The sequence below is a fragment of the Dromaius novaehollandiae genome, chromosome 22 (genome assembly GCF_036370855.1).
Source record: "Dromaius novaehollandiae isolate bDroNov1 chromosome 22, bDroNov1.hap1, whole genome shotgun sequence".
Classification (NCBI taxonomy): Eukaryota; Metazoa; Chordata; class Aves; order Casuariiformes; family Dromaiidae; genus Dromaius; species Dromaius novaehollandiae.
Window position 1 is genome coordinate 10,633,316 of NC_088119.1, and position 17,660 is coordinate 10,650,975.

A 17,660-nucleotide genomic window follows, 5' to 3' on the forward strand; every position below is an offset into this window, starting at 1 on the left:
TAAATGTAACTTTAAATCTTCCTTTTTCTTTTAATTGCAATAATAATTCTTTACAGTGAGCTTTCAGTTCCCTGAGACTCAGAATGTCTTCTGTTCACATGAGTCAAAGTCAAGACTGTCTATCATCTTGCAAGAATAATTCAAAAATGTGTAGGTTTGAAATGCAGTAAGAGCTCTGCAAGGATATTGGATTTGTTGCCATGAGCTAAACTTTATGCACCAAAACATGTCTGTGCACAAATCTTATTATTTGGGGCTAAATAGGAGCTAAAAGCTTGCAAGGTGATACCATTTTTAAAAGCATTTAAAAAATATATCAACACTAATGCTCTCTTTTTCCTAATTTTCTTCCAGGTGCAAAGAACAGCTGGGTATAAGATCCCTGAAACCTAAAGGTAGGTGGAGGCAACTTTGTCTTTGCTGGGATTTATACAATTTTGACTCCTGGCTACTTTCCGTGTGTATATTTTATTACAGACGTTGGATTTTAGTTAACTTCCCAGTTTGGATTTTTACGAGTCAATCATTTGGGTTCTGAGGAGTGCTATAGAATGTTGTAGTGAATGTCAGCTGCTTTGGTTCATTATTGTTGCTAACTTGTAAGACAACGGCTTGAGTGGTTTCTAGATGTTATGTACATCAGAACTTGATCCTAAGCAATTCTTTTGGTGTAATAGTCAGCTTTAGATCATAATGGCAATGCCTTGCTAACAATCAAAAAAAATAGGATGGTCAGTCATGGTTCATCAGGAAAGGATTTAATGAAGATATGAACGATCTGACATCTTTGCCTTTCTGTTGATACCAGATCAGTCTGGTATCTGTAACATAGCAAGCTCTAAGTCATTCGACATTATAGACATGTTTTTTGTATCTTGCCTGAATATTATTGAAAAAGAAATTTAACTTTATATTTTCAAAGAATTAGATGTAAATTTTAAGGGGATTGTGTTCTGGTTTGTAATTTTGTTCTGGATGAGATTCTTTAAAATAGCTGATTTGAGTGGAGTTCAGGAAGTCACATTTGCAGTTCAGGAGACCAGAGTATTCCCACCAGAGGGCACTCTGGGATATCCGACCGCTGCTTCCCAGCCGGGTTTGCTGCACACTTTGAAACGAAGGTAGCACTTTCTTTCTTTCCACTGTGCTTACAGCATTAATTCTGTTACAATATGTTGTTCTGCTTGCAAAACTTTCTTAATCCTTAGGATTGCTGTAAATTGAGATTTTAAAATTGTATGCTATGAAGTATTGTTTTAATCCCACCTTTAAACAGGTTTTTTTATATGTGCTTGTTCTACCAGTGGATTAACTTCCTTACATGGTGAGTGAATGCAAACATGTGCACACATGCACAGAGTACATGGCAAAGCAAAATATCCAACAGAAATAACAAATATGGATCAAGACCTACAATCCTAAATTATATTAGGAAGGACGAAAGGTAACTAGTATTTTGAAGCTTGTTGAGGCCGTTTTTATTAGTCAAGAAAACTGGAAGAGGAGGTGAGAACAGCAAAATCATTTTACCTATTAATTAAAAATACAAAAAGGAAACCATGAGCATATCTAATTGAATGCCTAATGTGTGCGCCATGTTTTCAGTTACTGAACAAAGAATTGAAATGAATGAAATGAATTGAATGAAAATGTATGTTTCATTTTGTGTAGAAGAATCTTAGTAAATAAGCCAATCTATTTCATCACTTCATACAAAAGAACAAAGTTATTAATCTACTACTGCTTTTAAAGAAGAATGGAATGAATGGATCCTTTGCAATAGCAGATTGTGTCTTATATCTTCTCTTCAACTTCCTTAACATGGGATGCAACAACTTTTCCATCTACTACTTCCTCGACAATTGTCTTGATCTTTCTAGTTTTCGTAGGATCTAAACATCATAAACAAACAAAAAAGTATTTATTAAAGTGTTGTTAATTACAAAACAGAACAGCATACTTAAATAAACAGTCCCATCCTTTTTGCTTTCAAATTGGTTTCCTGTTATGATGAACTTTATGGCGTAGTTAAATCAAAGAGCGTGTATTATTTTAGTTACAAGAATGAGTTTAAAAGTAATATTATTAGGACATTTCATTCCCATGCAGACATCACTGAGAATTCTGTATGAGTACTTACTAATTCTGTATTAACTAGTTTTAATAGTTAGATAAAACAACAACTGTATATATAATTAACGTGCACACATTAATATTTATTTGAAGTTTAAAGGGCAGGATTATTATAGCAGTTGTAAAAAGAAATGTTATTCAGTCAAGATCTACCTACCCTGAGAAGAATCCAATGACTGTGTTTGTGATTTGGACCCAGTCAGAGATGAGCTTTCAAATGTAACTCCCTGTCCTGCGCTCCTAAATAATAAACCATAGACACATGTAATATTGCAGAATGTTTACCAGGATCAGGAGAAATAAGATTATTCCTTTTTCATGTCAGCATTCATAGGTTAATATAAATACAGAGTAGAATGGCTCAATCTCCCCAAATAGATTATATGTTTAAAGAAGAGCTGCCAGCTATAATTATTTCAGAATCTTTGTATGTGCCTTATTGTCTTTTGGTGAACGGACCATTTGTTTGTACCTCTTCTTTTTCTCTGAAAGAGAAACTGCTATAGAAATTAAAACAGAGAAGGTATTTTATGTAAATTGTTACTTACACAAACTCGCCATCTAGCAGGCGGCGATAAGTCTCAATCTCCATTTCCAGACGAGTCTTGATGTCTAGAAGTTGCTGATACTCGGCGTTCTGGCGCTCCATATCAGCCCTGACCTGAAACAGCTGAGACTCCAGATTCCCAATCTGAAGTTGCATTTGTGAAAGCTGAGCACAGTAACCCCCTTCGGTTTCTGCCAAAGTGTCTTCAAGGGATTTTTTCTGTGTAAGAAGGATATATTAAATAAACTCTGACTGAGAAGAAAAGAATTTCTTTAAAATCACAGAAACAACTAAAACGGTTTAATAAGTATAGCTTCATGACTAATAGATACTTAGTTTTTTCTTAAAGCAAAATACTGGTTCGAAAACTGGCCTTTACTTCTTACAAATGTCTTTGCACTGAATGTGAACATAAAAATTAATCTGCTTTGTAGCATGCTACTTGCAGTCCAATTATAGACATTACTGCTGTTTAGGAACTAACAAGAACACAGAGTTTAATAGGAAATAAATGTATATCTTAAATCCTATAGAACAGTAGAGGATTTAACAACATATTTGAAGTTGGAAAATTTACAGTGACTAGGTAGCAGCTTCCCCTCAGCATACCATGGCAAGTTGAGATTGTAGTTCAATTTCCAAGTTCTGAAGAGTCCGTTTTAGATCTGTGATTTCACTTTTTCCTGACTGAAGCTGCTCAGTATTGGTGGAGATTTCCCTTTTCAGCTCCCCACTCTGAAATGTCAAGGAAAGATAGAGTTTAATTTAACTGTTCCAAATATTTAACTCATTTTTACATTTATGCGACTGAATTTGCTATCTGTGTGGTAGTTAGTTACTTTTTCATTGAACCATGCTTCAGCCTCTTTACGGTTTTGCTCAGCAATGACTTCATACTGCCCTCTCATGTCATTCAAAAGCTTGGTGAGGTCAATTCCTGGAGCAGCATCCATTTCAACGCTGACTTGGCCAGCTGCACTGCCTTGGAAGCCCTGAAGCTCCTGGAGAGATTTAAAGAAAAGACGAGATTCAGTTAATAAAAGGCAAAATAATTCTACCAGAAATATATGTAAAGAAATATATGTGATACAAATTCTGTTTCAACAGGAATTCTTCCTAATCTAGTTCTCTCATCTCTTTTACTCCCTTAAAAATACAGAACTGTGAAATATGAATATAACATCTTGGCTGTCATTTCTGTTTGTCTCAGTAGTCTTGCAGTTTAATTTTTCAAATCACTTTGAAGCTGTTAACGTAAAACGTGTCTTCTCTAACCCGTACCTCTGGAGTACTGGTAAAATAGTAACAGGAGAGACTGTAGTAAGCATGTGGGTTTGCTCCCATTTATTTCATAGTTTTTAGTGCTAAATTTTTGTATAACTTTCACTTTAAGAAAACTATTTAGTTCACCTGTATTTGATACAGTTTGGCACTCTGGTTGAAATATATGTAAGCTATTTTATTTTAAAATCTTTGTTTTATTAGTAAGTACTGTTTTCAAATTTTTTTTAAAAAAGAAAGCCTACGGATTTCATTATCTGCATTTATCACCAAGAAGACCAAGAAAAAAAAATGGTTAAAATGGCAACAGGAGTGAAAAATATGTTCTGCAGTACAGTAAGTGCTGTGGTTATAGTATAATAGCCAGAATAAATCAAACAGCTGACTTCTGAGTTGATTTGGCAAGGGCAAAGCATGAAAAGTTCAATTCTACAAAGTCAAAAGCTAGGAAAAGTGTAACTTCCTGGGCAAGGATTCCACAAAAACTAACCATACATGGTTCTTGCATTCTGAGAAAAAGTGCTTCTCAATATTTCTAGTGGCAAAACTGAGAAAATCAGTCATACTGTATCATCAAGAATCCATAGCTTGTCTGGGTGTTTCTTTCCCTCTTTCACTTAGTAAACTCAAAAAAGAACAGCAAACAAAACAAACAATGAAACCAAGTAACTATTTTGGCACAAATCAAGGAAATGTTTGATATTTCACATTTTCTTCTGCCTTGTTAAGAATTTATGAAAAAAAATACCTCTTCATGATTCTTCTTGAGATAAGCCAGTTCCTCATTCAGGCTTTCAATCTGCATCTCCAAATCAGTTCTTGTCAAGGTCAGCTCATCAAGAACTCTACGTAGACCATTGATGTCAGCCTCCACACTCTGGCGAAGAGCCACTTCATTCTCATACCTTTAAGGAAAGTCATTAAATATACTTTTTTATGTAATTGATAGGGTCGAATACATTACATTATTTACATTAGTAAAAGTTACATTAAAGTATTCTACAATGAAAGAAATATTTAAAGATGCTAAATTTTTTTGCTTAAAATACTAGTAAAAGTTTTTGTAATATTGAGATATGCTTACTTCAGTCTGAAATCATCAGCAGCCAGTCTCGCATTATCGACCTGCAGAATAATTCTTGCATTGTCGATAGTCGCATTTATGATCTGGAATACAAACAATTTCCTGGAAATTATTTCATAGCCTGATAGATTACAGCTCAATATAGCTATTTATGTGACAGTAATTCTAAATATGATTATAAAATTAAAAGTAATTTATTAGACCTTTGTATAGCTTACTATGAAAACATTTAGGTCAAGATTTTCAGCTTCTGTAAATCAGCATGCTTCACGTAATGGAAAAACGTCAGTTTGCACTCTGTGACTACCTAGATCATAATCTCTGAAGAGCTTACCGGGTGGTCTCTCAGGAACTGAATTTGTGATATAAGAAATAAGAAACTTACTACATTTAAACATTTTAAGCAACAAGAGTTTGCACAGCTGGATTCTGTCACTGCCTTCTTTATTCAAATTGGCCAAGTCAGTTCACAGCTTTAAGTGTAATATAGCTACAGAATTGCAGTTTACATGCAACAAAAAATTCAATATAATGTGATGCCAATGCAGCATGACAGAGGATTATTACAGGCATCAGTACTGTAGAATAAATTTGCTCTCAGTTTCTGAAAGGAGTTTGTTTTTATCTAAAATCTTACTAGGTGAATTGCAAATGCAAAAGATGCAATAAGTACATTGCTTTGTTACCTTGCTTCGGAGATCTTCAATTATTGGATAATATTTACTATAGTCATTCCCCGATCCAGTGATACCAGCACCAGGGCCATTTTTCTCATACCACTCTCGTATTTTGCGCTCCAAATCAGTATTGGCCTCCTCCAGAGATCGTACTTTGTCCAGATAAGCAGCCAGACGGTCGTTGAGGTTCTGCATAGTTTCTTTTTTCGAGCCAGAAAGAAGGCCACCATCCCCGCCACCACCGGTGCCAAAGCCACCTCCAAAACCAGCACCTGAACCACTAGCAAAACCACTTCCAAAGCCAGTGCTCGAGCCACTACCAAAGCCGCTTCCTAAACCTCCACCAAAACCGCTTCCTAAACCTCCACCAAAACCACTGCCTAAGCCACTTGCATAGCTACCACCTAAGCCACTACCAAAGCCTCCACCAAAGCCACTGCTTAAACTGCTTCCAAAGCCTCCACCTGAGCTACCCCCAAAGCCTCCACTGAAGCCAGAGCTTGAACCAAGCATAGAAGCAGCACCAAAACCTCCACCAGATCCTCCACCGTAACCAAACCCACTTCCACCAAAGCCTCCTCCGCCGCTAGAACTGGACATTCTCATAGATCCCCCCGGGAGCCCGCTCCGAGAGGAGAACTGCCGGGATCCACCGCTTGTGCGCACGGAAAGGGCCATGGTGCTCCAGGTGCCCTAGTCTAGGCTACGCACTCAGGGTAGATCAGAGAACGGTTTAGCCTTTATATAGAGAATGTGGTGGGTGTTTCAGTAGTATTTCACGCCTCCTAACAGATTCTTTAATTCTTTTTTTCCTTTTCTTTCTCTCTCTCTCCCTTTTTTGTTGGGGGGGAAGGCGGTTTAGCATCTTCTGACTAAACTAAATGATGTGTGCAGATCTAAATTGCCCATGGGAGTGGAACTCTAATATCCTCCAGGTGTTTGCTGTATGAGGGAGGATGGGTGGAGTAGAGCTAAGACATCACAATAATGTTTTGTCATGTGCAACAGTGCACAGAAATTTCTTTTCACATTTAAAGCCATCCTACGTAATTTTTTTGTCAGTACATATTCACCCCCTTCTTGCTTTGGGGTTATTATTGTAGAAGCATGCTCGAGGCACTAGAATGATGCCTTTCATACCACGCTTCCTGTGTGCATGTCAAAAAGGAGTTTCTCTCCATAATACTTCTGTGGCATATTTTACTGAACCTCTGCCAGATTAGCACTCTCTGTTTGTTAAGCAAGAAAGTGGTCAACAAAAGTGCATGAAGAGGCTTGCGGACCGTCGGTGATTTGTGTGTTGATCATTAATATGAAAACATAAAATGTAATTGATTATACTGAATTTAATTTGTGATTTTATCTTCTGCCCTAAACCTTTGGGCATTGAATCATCTCTGTAAGGGTTGGAATACAGTTTTCTGTGTCTAGTGCTGAAGCTAACAGTACTACTACACCATAAGTATAATATGCTTAACTTTTACCACCAACTTACACTTTTGAGCTGAAAAAATAACCTTTGTTTCTTTTAAATAATTTGCTACTATCCCCAAATGAGGTAAATGATCTCTAGTGTGGTTGAGGGTTTCAAATCTTTTTCAACTGTAACAGCTCTTTTTTGTGCTTAAAGGAAGGGAGCAGACTTCTGAGACACCTTTTTAGCTGTGAGGAGAAAAATAGACCATCAGATTTTTATCTGACAGTGATTCGCTGTTCGACTCATCTGTGGTGTTCCAAGAGTATGTCTGTTTTTCAGCCTTTTATGTTCCATGTGTGGCCAGATGCAGAAATCATAAATTCTGGCAAATTAGTGAAACTGTAGTTCTTTCCCTTCTGCACTGTTCCAAGGATTCACAGAAAAACCTGAACTCGGCTAGCATTACTGTGCACATTCACAGAGTGATCACTTACACTTGCACCTGTATCACTGAATTTTTTTCCATTGTATCAATTGGCCATGAAAGCCCAGCTCAGAAACTCCTCACAGTTATTTCTATATTTTGTGCCTTTTCTAATATAAATCTAAAGATCAGAAGTATCTGTTATAGGTCACAGGTTTAGGCATGGACACCCTTCAGAAGCAATATGCTTTTTCTTAAGATGTTATTTCAGTAAACAGAAAATAGATTTTTCTTTGTACTGGCTTAATTATGTCATTGGATTTGTCAACTGAAATTTATTCATTTTTAATTTATCTACATCCACGAGCATAGGTGTTTTTTCTGGCAGAAATGTTTTATGAGTGGTAGATCAAAGATTTAAGTAAACAATTATGTAGGCACGTATTGATCGCTTGGTATCAGTGACTCATTATTTGTGAAAGCTAGTGGTTGTTTTCTTTGGCGGCTGTTTATGTGCAGTAAATAACAGACTGGACAAGTGAGATTTCAAAGGAGAGTTTTTTGTGTTTCTATTGTCAAGAGGAAAATGCAGACTCCTTGGACTGAAGGTCTGCAGTGGCATCCTAGACTTGCAGTCCGTGGGAAAGGCTACATGCAGTTATTGATCAAGAAAGGTTTAATAGGCAAAATGTATTCTTACTGATAAAATACCTTTGCTTGGTTAGTCCCTGGTGATAAAAAAATTTACAGAAAGTGGAAAAGAATAAAATGGCCTCTTAAATTTTACATTTTAATTTATGATGATCGAAATTGACATTTCTGATTTATTAGAAAATCCGTTTTTACTGAGGTGAAGCTGCATTGCATTTGAATGGTAGTTCAACTTCAGAAAAGATGCACTGAATCAACATTTTAAAATATTTTTTAAAACAAATCTACTTTCTCCGTGCTAAAACATAAGAGAAAAGGCTAGATCGCTAAACCTTGGATTGCAGTTTAACTTATTTACTTATTAAATAGAGTGTGTATCATCTGTATCTAGTAAATTCTTTCTCATAAAGCCTTGATGACGTGTCCTTCAAGGTTTCAGAGACAGCAGATACCTTCTTAAACTTTCCATCTATTAATATATTGAAAGCGTGAGAAAACTTAATGAACCAGAGGTTGAAGTGAACTATCTGAAGAAATGAGGAGAAAATTCTCATAGTGCTTTCAGAAGAGTTGACTACCTTCAAAAGCTTGTTAAGCACATGAACAGATTTTGGCCCATGTCTTCATCGGATGACTTTCACCAGTTTAGTGCTTTGAGTTTCTTAAAAACGTCACTAGTAAACATTGCTTCAATATTTTCAAAATTTAATTTAAATTATTTCAATAGCTGTAGTAAATTTATGCTGTCAGTCATTCAGCTTTCATATTTACACTGAGCAAATCTTTTTAATTTTAAAAAAATCTAATTTAAGTAAAAACTTATACTACAGTTTTTATCTATTTTGGAAATAATAATACATTTATAAAATGCTGATTTCTATTTTTTCATCTATTCACTATGTAAACCCAAAACTTTAAAGGATATTTTGTACTTTGTAACTTAGTGATACAAAACATTATTTTTATTCATATTCCCACAGAAAAAAAGTAAATTGTTTGACATTTGATGATTTGACATGTTTCCACCCTTGTTGATTTCGGGGAGAATTAGATCGAGTCCTCTATAATCACGTAGTTTTGGTATCAGCTCCACGACGCTCAAATGCCGTCTCCTTTGTGCTGGTGCTTTTACATCTTATCTTCAATTTCACTGATCTGAGAGGAGACGACCTTGCCGTCAACCACCTCCTCAACAATTGTCTTGATCTTCTTAACTTTACTTAAATCTGTTAATGAAATTGAACAGTGAATTAATAAAATGCAATGTATATTGACAGAATAATATCACTGACATCCTAGCAGCAATTCCACCAGTTAGAAAATACAGAACGGCATCATTTCATTGCACAGTTACTGTGAAGCAAACTTGGGGATGCAGTTTCTGGTCCTTCTGCTGTGGCCCATGATGATATATGGGACATCATGTTGAATAACTCTCCTATCCCTCCTGACCAACCTGCTAGCTTCAGTTTAGCACCAACTTGTTAGACCTAAAAATTAGAAATATTCTTACATTGAAAGGGATATCTTAAAATTAGATACTTCATTTAGGAACCTAGTCTCCCTCTGTAGTCAGTGGAAAGGAGTGGAGACTTCCGAAGGCCTCCAGAGAGTAACTCAGTAATTCTCTGTTATTCTGTGGGCTCGCTGTGGAGCCTAGGGTTTTAATTTGGGCACCTGAGCTGTATACATGAAGCGTGGTTTGTGTCGTCCCTGTAGGTTATCCAAACAGTTGATTGCTTTCTTGGCATAAGATTTCACTGGCTGAATATTTGCTGTGGAACTGTTACTTGTTTTATATCAAGCTAATTAATTCCAAAACATTTCAACAGGAAGCCATCAAAAATATGGAAGGTTATGTGACATACCTTTTTCAGTCTCTTCTTTAGCTGTATCCAGTTGGAAATGCCTGCGCAAATTATACATTAAAAAATGTGAATATCTGGTGCTTAACATATTGAAGCAACATCTTTGTGTGTTTCCTGTATATTTAATCGAGACAGTTAATTTCATTTCATCAAGACATTTAACCATGTGTTTGAATCAGTTTTCCCTGTTAAAGTAAAATTTGTTAGGCATGACCTGTAGGTGAAATTAATGTGCGGTCCAGTTTCTGCCCTGTTAAGAGTTCAGCGCATGCAGATACGCCCAGAGCAGGCCCTGAGCCGCAGCTGCTTCGCCTGGAGAGTCCCGTGGGGAAGCCTCAGCCGCTGCTCGCCCGGCTCCACACGTGCGCGTGGCGGTCTGCCTCGTTTCACTGCAGCGTGTGGGGTACCGGGACAGCCGAGCCTTCGGTGGCAGCTCACCTGACCCGCTGGCATTTTGAAGTCGCTTGGCCACTGGTGACACAGGTGCAGCAGCAGCGTGCTTGTGCCGAAGGCCTTGCTCTATGTGACTAGGTGCCTGCCGTGTCTAAACCTATTTAAAAAGACCTAGCCCTGGTTAGCCCAGGCCTGCAGAAGCTGCTGTCATTACAGTTATGGAAAAGTCGATACAAAACTGCATCACTGATACCTGATGCATCATTTCTACCATCTAGTTTTGCTTCTAACTTGTCAGCTTAGGCGATGCCAGCACCTGTCTAGCTACTTAGCTCAAAAAGAGCAACAGGACGTGGCGATGCAGAGGTCGATGGCTGTGAACTCGGCTGACTCCCACAGCAGCCTCGCAGACAGAGCCGGAACCGCAGCTTGCTCTGTATCCATGGTTGAGAACGGGGCAACAAACACACCTTTTTTTCCCCCAAACCAGTCGCCAAATGGCAGATTTTACCGCTTTCACCTCTGGTGAAGGTATATGCATAGGGTAGTGCCACTCATGTTGTTTCAGACATTGAATAGTTCAATATTGTAGCATAACAGACATCTTACAAAAGGAAAAGAGAACTGTTGTAGTTATTATTTTACTATTGCCATTTGTGAGGGAATTTTAAAAATTAGTTATTGTTTTAACATGAAGAAAATTAAACCACACATAGTAATGGTTCTGTTTTAAAGATTCTCAGTTTGTATTTGCTGACGTTCATTCTTACTGATGTTATCCAGACAGAGCATGCAGCAGTATCAGTAGTCTATCCCATGTCAGCAGTAACATATTTTAAAATGAAGAAGCATCTATAGCCCTTTTATTATGTCAGTGACAAGAGTAAGTCTTCATCTTTCTTTCTCCCCTCCTTTCTTGGGGTTACTATCGGATTTATTATAAACAGTATTCACAATTTTGTCTGCTGTCGTATCAAACTGAACTGATAAGCAAAATGCATTTACTACTCAGCTCCTTACCCACTGTCCTCTCCTTCCAGGAGGCGGCGGTACGTGGCAATCTCCATCTCCAAACGCGTCTTGATATCCAACAGTATACTGTACTCATTGCTCTGACCTGCCATGTCAGCTCGGATCTGTCTCAGCTGAGCCTCTAGATTGGCAACCGCTTCCTGTATCTGAGCAAGCTGATAGCTATAACGTGCTTCAGTTTCAGCCAGGGTATCTTCTAAAGACTTTTTCTATAGCCGATGAAAAGAACAGGAGATTTTAGGAGATGTATTATCCGAGAGGACACATCTTTATGTTAAAATTACATTTAGATTGAAAAACCTCACAGTTTCTATATTTATCTGTGTAATTATCTGCTAAGCACATTCCTGATTTCAAGTACTGCTGATTATTTACCATGTTAAGGTGGGACTGTAATTCTAGCTCCAGGCCCTGAAAGGTCTGTCTCCGTTCTACGATCTCTCTCCTTTGGTTTTGCAGCTGTTCAGTATTGATTGCTACTTCCTGGTTCAGTTCTTCGGTCTGAAACACAAAAAATAGAAGGACTGTAACCCAGAACCAAACATGCTTTTAGGGTCTTGCAGATGTTTAAGTAACTGAGCATTACCTGTTTTTCAAATCGTTGTTTGGCTTCTTCGCGGTTCTTATCTGCCATTTCTTCGTATTGCCGTCTCATGTTTTCCATAATAGTTGCAAGATTGATACCTGGAGCAGCATCCACCTCTACATTAACTGAGCCACCCACCTGTTTGCTCAGTCTGTAAACTTCCTACAACAATGAGGATTGTATTAGCATCAGTTAAAGTGAACTTTTAATCCTGAATATTGGAAGGAAATTCAAAATCCACAAAAATAGAAGTCGCTCTTAGTTCTTAAATAGCACCTCAGGGTAAGATAGCTTAATCACTTTGTAGATACTGTATATTGCATCTTATGTTAGAAAATTTTACTTATTTTGTAGCAAGGAATCTTATAAATAAACATGTTATAAAAAGATGATTTCCTCAGGGCCTGATCATGAAATGACTATAGAAGTCATGGTTCCCATCTGTATGCTTTTGTGTTTAGTAACGACTCATAAAACACAGATTATTCTTAAGGAAAACCTTTACTCCTTAATTTCTGGAGCTGTTCAGCATTTGATGCCTAATAGCTGGGATGTAACTTAGTGCCAGGTAGAGTTATACTGCTTCTGGAAAATGTACAAATGCTTCAGTGAAGCGCAGCACAGTTTTAAGTAGGTGCACCAGCTTTTTTTAAACCTAGGTTGGCTATTGCTAATACAGTGCTTAAAGAACATTTTTTCTGCAGTGTGACAAGGAATTTACAAATGTAGAGCTGATACTATGACTCTTAATTACTAAGGCTAGTAGTCTCAAAGGAAAGCTTGAGTATATGCTGTAATTCCAATTGTGTTAGCATTTAAGAGTCATCTTTAATGTAACATTCTGTTTGTGTCTTTACTTGAAAAGGGGGAATAAATAGTGGTTGCTTAACCTTCTTATCTTTGTAGGTCTTTGAAATTACAAATGTAATGCTAAGGGTGTGATTCAGTTTGAACTTAGACTCCTAGCAGATACTTACTGCAGTTATCTAACTTGCAGATGTCTCTGCATGAGCCAGAGCTCCTCTTAAGACCAGCAGAGACCAAAGAGCACATAGCATTTACACAGATAGTATACGGATAGGCAGCTAAATTTTGATGTGTTAATCTTGAGCCGAATCCCACCCTAAGCATCATATTCTTTCAGGTTGACCATGAAAATTTCATTATTCCTAGTGGGGCTGAATTTATGTATGCCATTGAAAAAATAATCTCTCCGTGATGGTGTTCTGCTGCTCTCACCTCCTCATGGTTCTTCTTAAGAAAAACTATTTCTTCGTTCACACTTTCAATCTGTGACTCCAAATCAGATTTCGTCAAGGTCAAGTCATCACGGACTCGGAGCAGTCCAGTAATGTCATTCTGCACACTTTGCAAGAGCAAGTGTTCGTTCTCAAATCTGTAAAATAAGGCTTGCTTTGTCATCATCAAAGTGCAACTGATTGAAGAAGTGTTGAAATGAATAGCTACTGCAGCCTTAGTCCTCACATTTTTGTTCTGCTGACTTTTGTATTAGAAAAGGTTTGCCTCAGAGTTTTGATTCTAATAGTTAACTTTCAAGACAAAGTACAAATTTTGCCTAAGTAGGAATAGCAAATGCATGTAGAATTTTTCAAGGGAATGGAGCAAATGACATTTGCACAGTGCGCCTATTCTGTGTTACTATTTAATTGTTCTTATAAAAGGGATTTTAGTTCATATATAAAATTTATTTTTTTCTCCCTTGAAAAATAAAACTGCCTGTCTAGAAGCTTTCATGAATAACAAGAGCATAAAAATGAATGATCGTGGAACTTACTTCACTCTGAAATCATCAGCAGCCAGTTTGGCATTGTCAATCTGCAGGACAAGCCTTGCGTTTTCCAGCTGTGCAACACCAATCTAAAAAAGAATGGTTAAAAGCGATGACACATTGGTAGTAGAATTAGCAGACAAAGCTAATAGATTCTTAAAAGTTATAGAGGATAACTTTGTTTTACATTTATAAACACTAAATTTCTACCAGCAACCAGATTTTTGTTATCTAAGGAATGATCATACAGATATATTATATTCTTCTGTGTGTTATGATACTGAGAGAAGCAATTCTATCTGAAAATTCGAAACAAAAGTTCTGAGGCAGGGGAAGAAGAGAACAAGAATCTTTGCACATAAATGCACACTTTGTCCTTTCTCGGAAATCTCATTAATACTGCGTGTGGCCTTCATCATCTCACTTAACTTTATTGTCTATTAGTCATCTAGGTTTAAGCTAAATTCCCTTTAAAGTTCATGGAAAGAAACACTCTTCTCCAAAACGTGAATTATGCTGTTGTAAGATAGGTTTCTAAAAGAGCTGAGATGATCTGCACTCTGGAAGAAATCTGTTTTTAAGGGATGGGTAGTAGAACTAGCGAAAAGTAAGAGCGGAAAGATTTTGGGAACTGGAAACATAATTTGAAAGACAAATCCGTCAGCTGATTGCTGTGGAAAGAGATTTTTTTATACTACTGTTTCAAGCAGTGATCTGTTGCTTTTTTGGGCATTTGGTAGTCTCCAATTCTGAACATTTGGAAAAATGGCCACTTTTTCCCATATAGTGATAAGTCATGCACTGGAAGAGCAGAGCTGAAGCCTGTCCTACTGTAGGGTTTATGTCTGCCCTAGAAAAAAAAGGAAATGTAGAACATTAAGAAAATTAAAGAACCGGTAAAAAGATAATGTACCCTTTTGAAAAAAATTGGTAAGGCGTACCCGAGATCTAGCTTGAGAACCATAGATGGAAATGCTGTATTGAATAAGGGATCTTATAATAGCAATAAATGGATCCTTCATTATACCACAGTTTTAGGAGCCATAGATTCTTTGACATATTTGAGAAAGTTATTTTCTTGAAGGTGTGAAGATAGAAGTCTCCGAATTGTGGCTTTAAGCCAGATGGATTTATCGTACGTGGAGGACAAAGTCTAGTAGCTGATTTACTGTAAATAAAAGCCATTCCTCATTTGATCACCATCATAGTCATAAAACTACTTCCCCCCTAGTCTACCTTTTCAGAGAAGATTATAAACCATGATTGCTTTCTGGATATTTGCAGTCAGAAATCTTTGAGAGATGGGGCATTATATATGGATTTGCGAAACATTTTCGTTTAATGCTAGGTTAGCAGTTAAAAAAAGGAAATCACTATTTACACAAAGATACGGTATGTTTATGTAACAATACAATCAATTTAAATTATTCGGGCAAATTAGAGGAAATTATGCAGTGGAAGAGAGAGTTTTGGATTTTAATGTTCCTCAGTCAATTTCTCCTCTCAGGCAGCCATCAAATATATTACTTTTCAGGCGCCAAAGTAGGAATTCAGGTAAAAATAACTACCTATTATATCTTCTCTCTCCTACCTGTCAAAAAGGTAAAGGTCTGAAAATCTGTTATGAAACCTCACAAATGTAAGACAATTCCTGGTCCTAAATGAAAAGTGTTCTCTAACTCACTCTGTTGTATCCAGGCAAATAGAACGCTGTAACTGGGGACACCTTTGTAATAGACCGTTTGGGATTAATTATGAAAGTAATTTCACTATTAATGCTAAATTCCTTCCTTCTTATCAGTGCAAATAATATCATTATTGACCCTTTCATATGATATGTGTTGATTAACAATGAAATTGTATTTGTTTTTGACATCGTAATAATTGAGACACAAATTATGAGAGACGGCAGCAGCGCTTTCCAAACCTTTAATATTTTTAGAGCCTTAGGTTTAGTCTACTTTGTCAGGCTGTTCTAGGAACCTCTGAAATAATTAAATGAATATTAAGACTTAGCTCATATCTTTCATTCTGCAAGGATACTGAGGAAAGAATTCAGTTATATATTGTATCGCTTTTAGGAATGCAGTTCACTTCACACTGGCTGCCAGGATGCACCACTGTTCCACCCTCAGTGCTGCAGTTGGCCTACTTTGTAAGTTAATTTCCATGTTTCCACTTACTTATATGTTAAATAGGAAAAAAGATCATCTTTTCTAAAAAGCTCTTTGAAATCCACAGATACCAAACTATATTTTAATATTTAAAGAACCCTTAGTACTTTCACTAATTAAAATTGCCTAAAGCACATGTAATAGAAGAATTAATTCCTTTTCCAAGATTTTTCAGGTTTTAGATTACTCACATCTGTAGACATACTTCTACTAATATAAATTATGTAAAATCAGTCACCATCTAATTTGTATCTGATCAAAGCATTGTTCTTAACTGAGACAATTACAATTTGAAAAGTAAATTTTATTCAAGCAGGTTATTATCTTTCTCCCCAAATATTTGGAATACCTATGTTTATAGGTGATTATATGATTTCTTACCTTATTTTGGAGCTCTTCAATGATTTTGAAGTATGGACTATGGTCATGCCTTAGGTCTGAGGTGTTCTTCTCATAATACTCCTTGATCTGCTTTTCGATCTGGGAGTTTGCCTTTTCCAGAGAGCGGACCTTCTCCAGGTATGAAGCCAAGCGGTCATTTAGGTTTTGCATGGCTGTTTTCTCGTTGCCCGTAAGCAGTTCATCGTTACCCGTAATACTAAGCTGGAAGTTACTGCCGAATTTTCCCCCAAAGCCTTGTCCGTAGTTGGTGCTGGCAGATATGCGGGTGCCATAGCCACCAGCTCCCCCATAGACACTAGGTGCTTGAAACTTTTGGATGGCTGTTTTCCTGACGGTCAAACCGCTGACACTGGGTGCAGGAGGATAGAAGTGGGAGCTCGAACCCCGCCGAAAGCTTTGGTTAGAGAATGCCATCTGTGTTTTTCTTCTTTGTCTAAAACGAAACAGCTAAGTCTCCACAAACTTAGGACAACGAAAGTGAAGAACAGTGTATGCTCTGTAAACCTTTATACTATATTTCAAGGAGGAGGCACAACAGTTATAAACCCCACCTCTGTTGACACATAATGTAGTTGGTGTCAGAACAAAGAACACGCAGGATATTGCCCCCACAATCTGTGTGGTGCAAGGGGGTTTTAATCTGTTCATCTGCGTTTGAGAAAAACTCCTCAGGTAGTTTGGCTTTCTTTGTGATTATTTTGAATAAAACATAAAACACAAATAAGCTATTGAATGATTTATAACAGTATACCTGCAGCCACAGTTTGCATGGTGCTTTTGAATGAACAAATAGATTCTTACGCCCATGTGCAGTTTATGAAATTAAAATGAGAGTTGATTATGTGTGACAAGGGACCTAAAATATATACATTTACAATCAAGTATGTATTTCTGTTGAGTAAGCAATACTCTGGGCCTCAGAGCAGTCTAGAACAGTGTGTAAATTATTAGAAAGATGGCATTTATAACTACCATGTTAATTTTATCGTAAGCCGAAAATGCTAATCGTACTGTAATCAGAAAGTGAACGTTGTAGGGAACTTGCACCGAATATGCCTTCACTTAGTATTAGGAACCCTTGCATGTTGAACAAGCTTTCAGTGCAGTTGAAATTAAACAGAAATGCTATTGCTTGGATAAAGTAGTAAGCAGAAGAATACTGAAAGTCCTCCTTCATTTGCATGGGAGATGCTGAAGTCCAT

At 37.1% G+C, this 17,660-nt stretch overlaps 2 protein-coding genes across 2 annotated transcripts; both read right to left on the bottom strand.

The window, feature by feature from the left end:
- Positions 1 to 739: 739 nt before the first annotated feature.
- LOC112993019 (keratin, type I cytoskeletal 12-like) lies at positions 740 to 6,443 on the bottom strand. The gene is made up of 8 exons (XM_064524748.1): positions 5,732 to 6,443; positions 5,046 to 5,128; positions 4,710 to 4,866; positions 3,520 to 3,681; positions 3,290 to 3,415; positions 2,682 to 2,899; positions 2,291 to 2,373; positions 740 to 1,892 (listed from the first exon to the last, which is right to left on the bottom strand). Exons 1-8 carry the CDS (start codon positions 6,398 to 6,400, stop codon positions 1,795 to 1,797), a joined length of 1,596 nt encoding a protein of 531 aa, XP_064380818.1. The 5' UTR covers positions 6,401 to 6,443; the 3' UTR covers positions 740 to 1,794.
- A 1,896-nt stretch (positions 6,444 to 8,339) lies between these two features.
- Positions 8,340 to 16,954, bottom strand: KRT20 (keratin 20). Its single transcript, XM_026116316.2, has 8 exons — positions 16,438 to 16,954; positions 13,889 to 13,971; positions 13,333 to 13,489; positions 12,094 to 12,255; positions 11,883 to 12,008; positions 11,496 to 11,716; positions 10,083 to 10,123; positions 8,340 to 9,440 (listed from the first exon to the last, which is right to left on the bottom strand). The coding sequence occupies exons 1-8, from the start codon at positions 16,870 to 16,872 to the stop codon at positions 9,343 to 9,345; spliced, it is 1,323 nt and encodes a 440-aa protein (XP_025972101.1). The 5' UTR covers positions 16,873 to 16,954; the 3' UTR covers positions 8,340 to 9,342.
- Between the last annotated feature and the right edge of the window lie 706 nt (positions 16,955 to 17,660).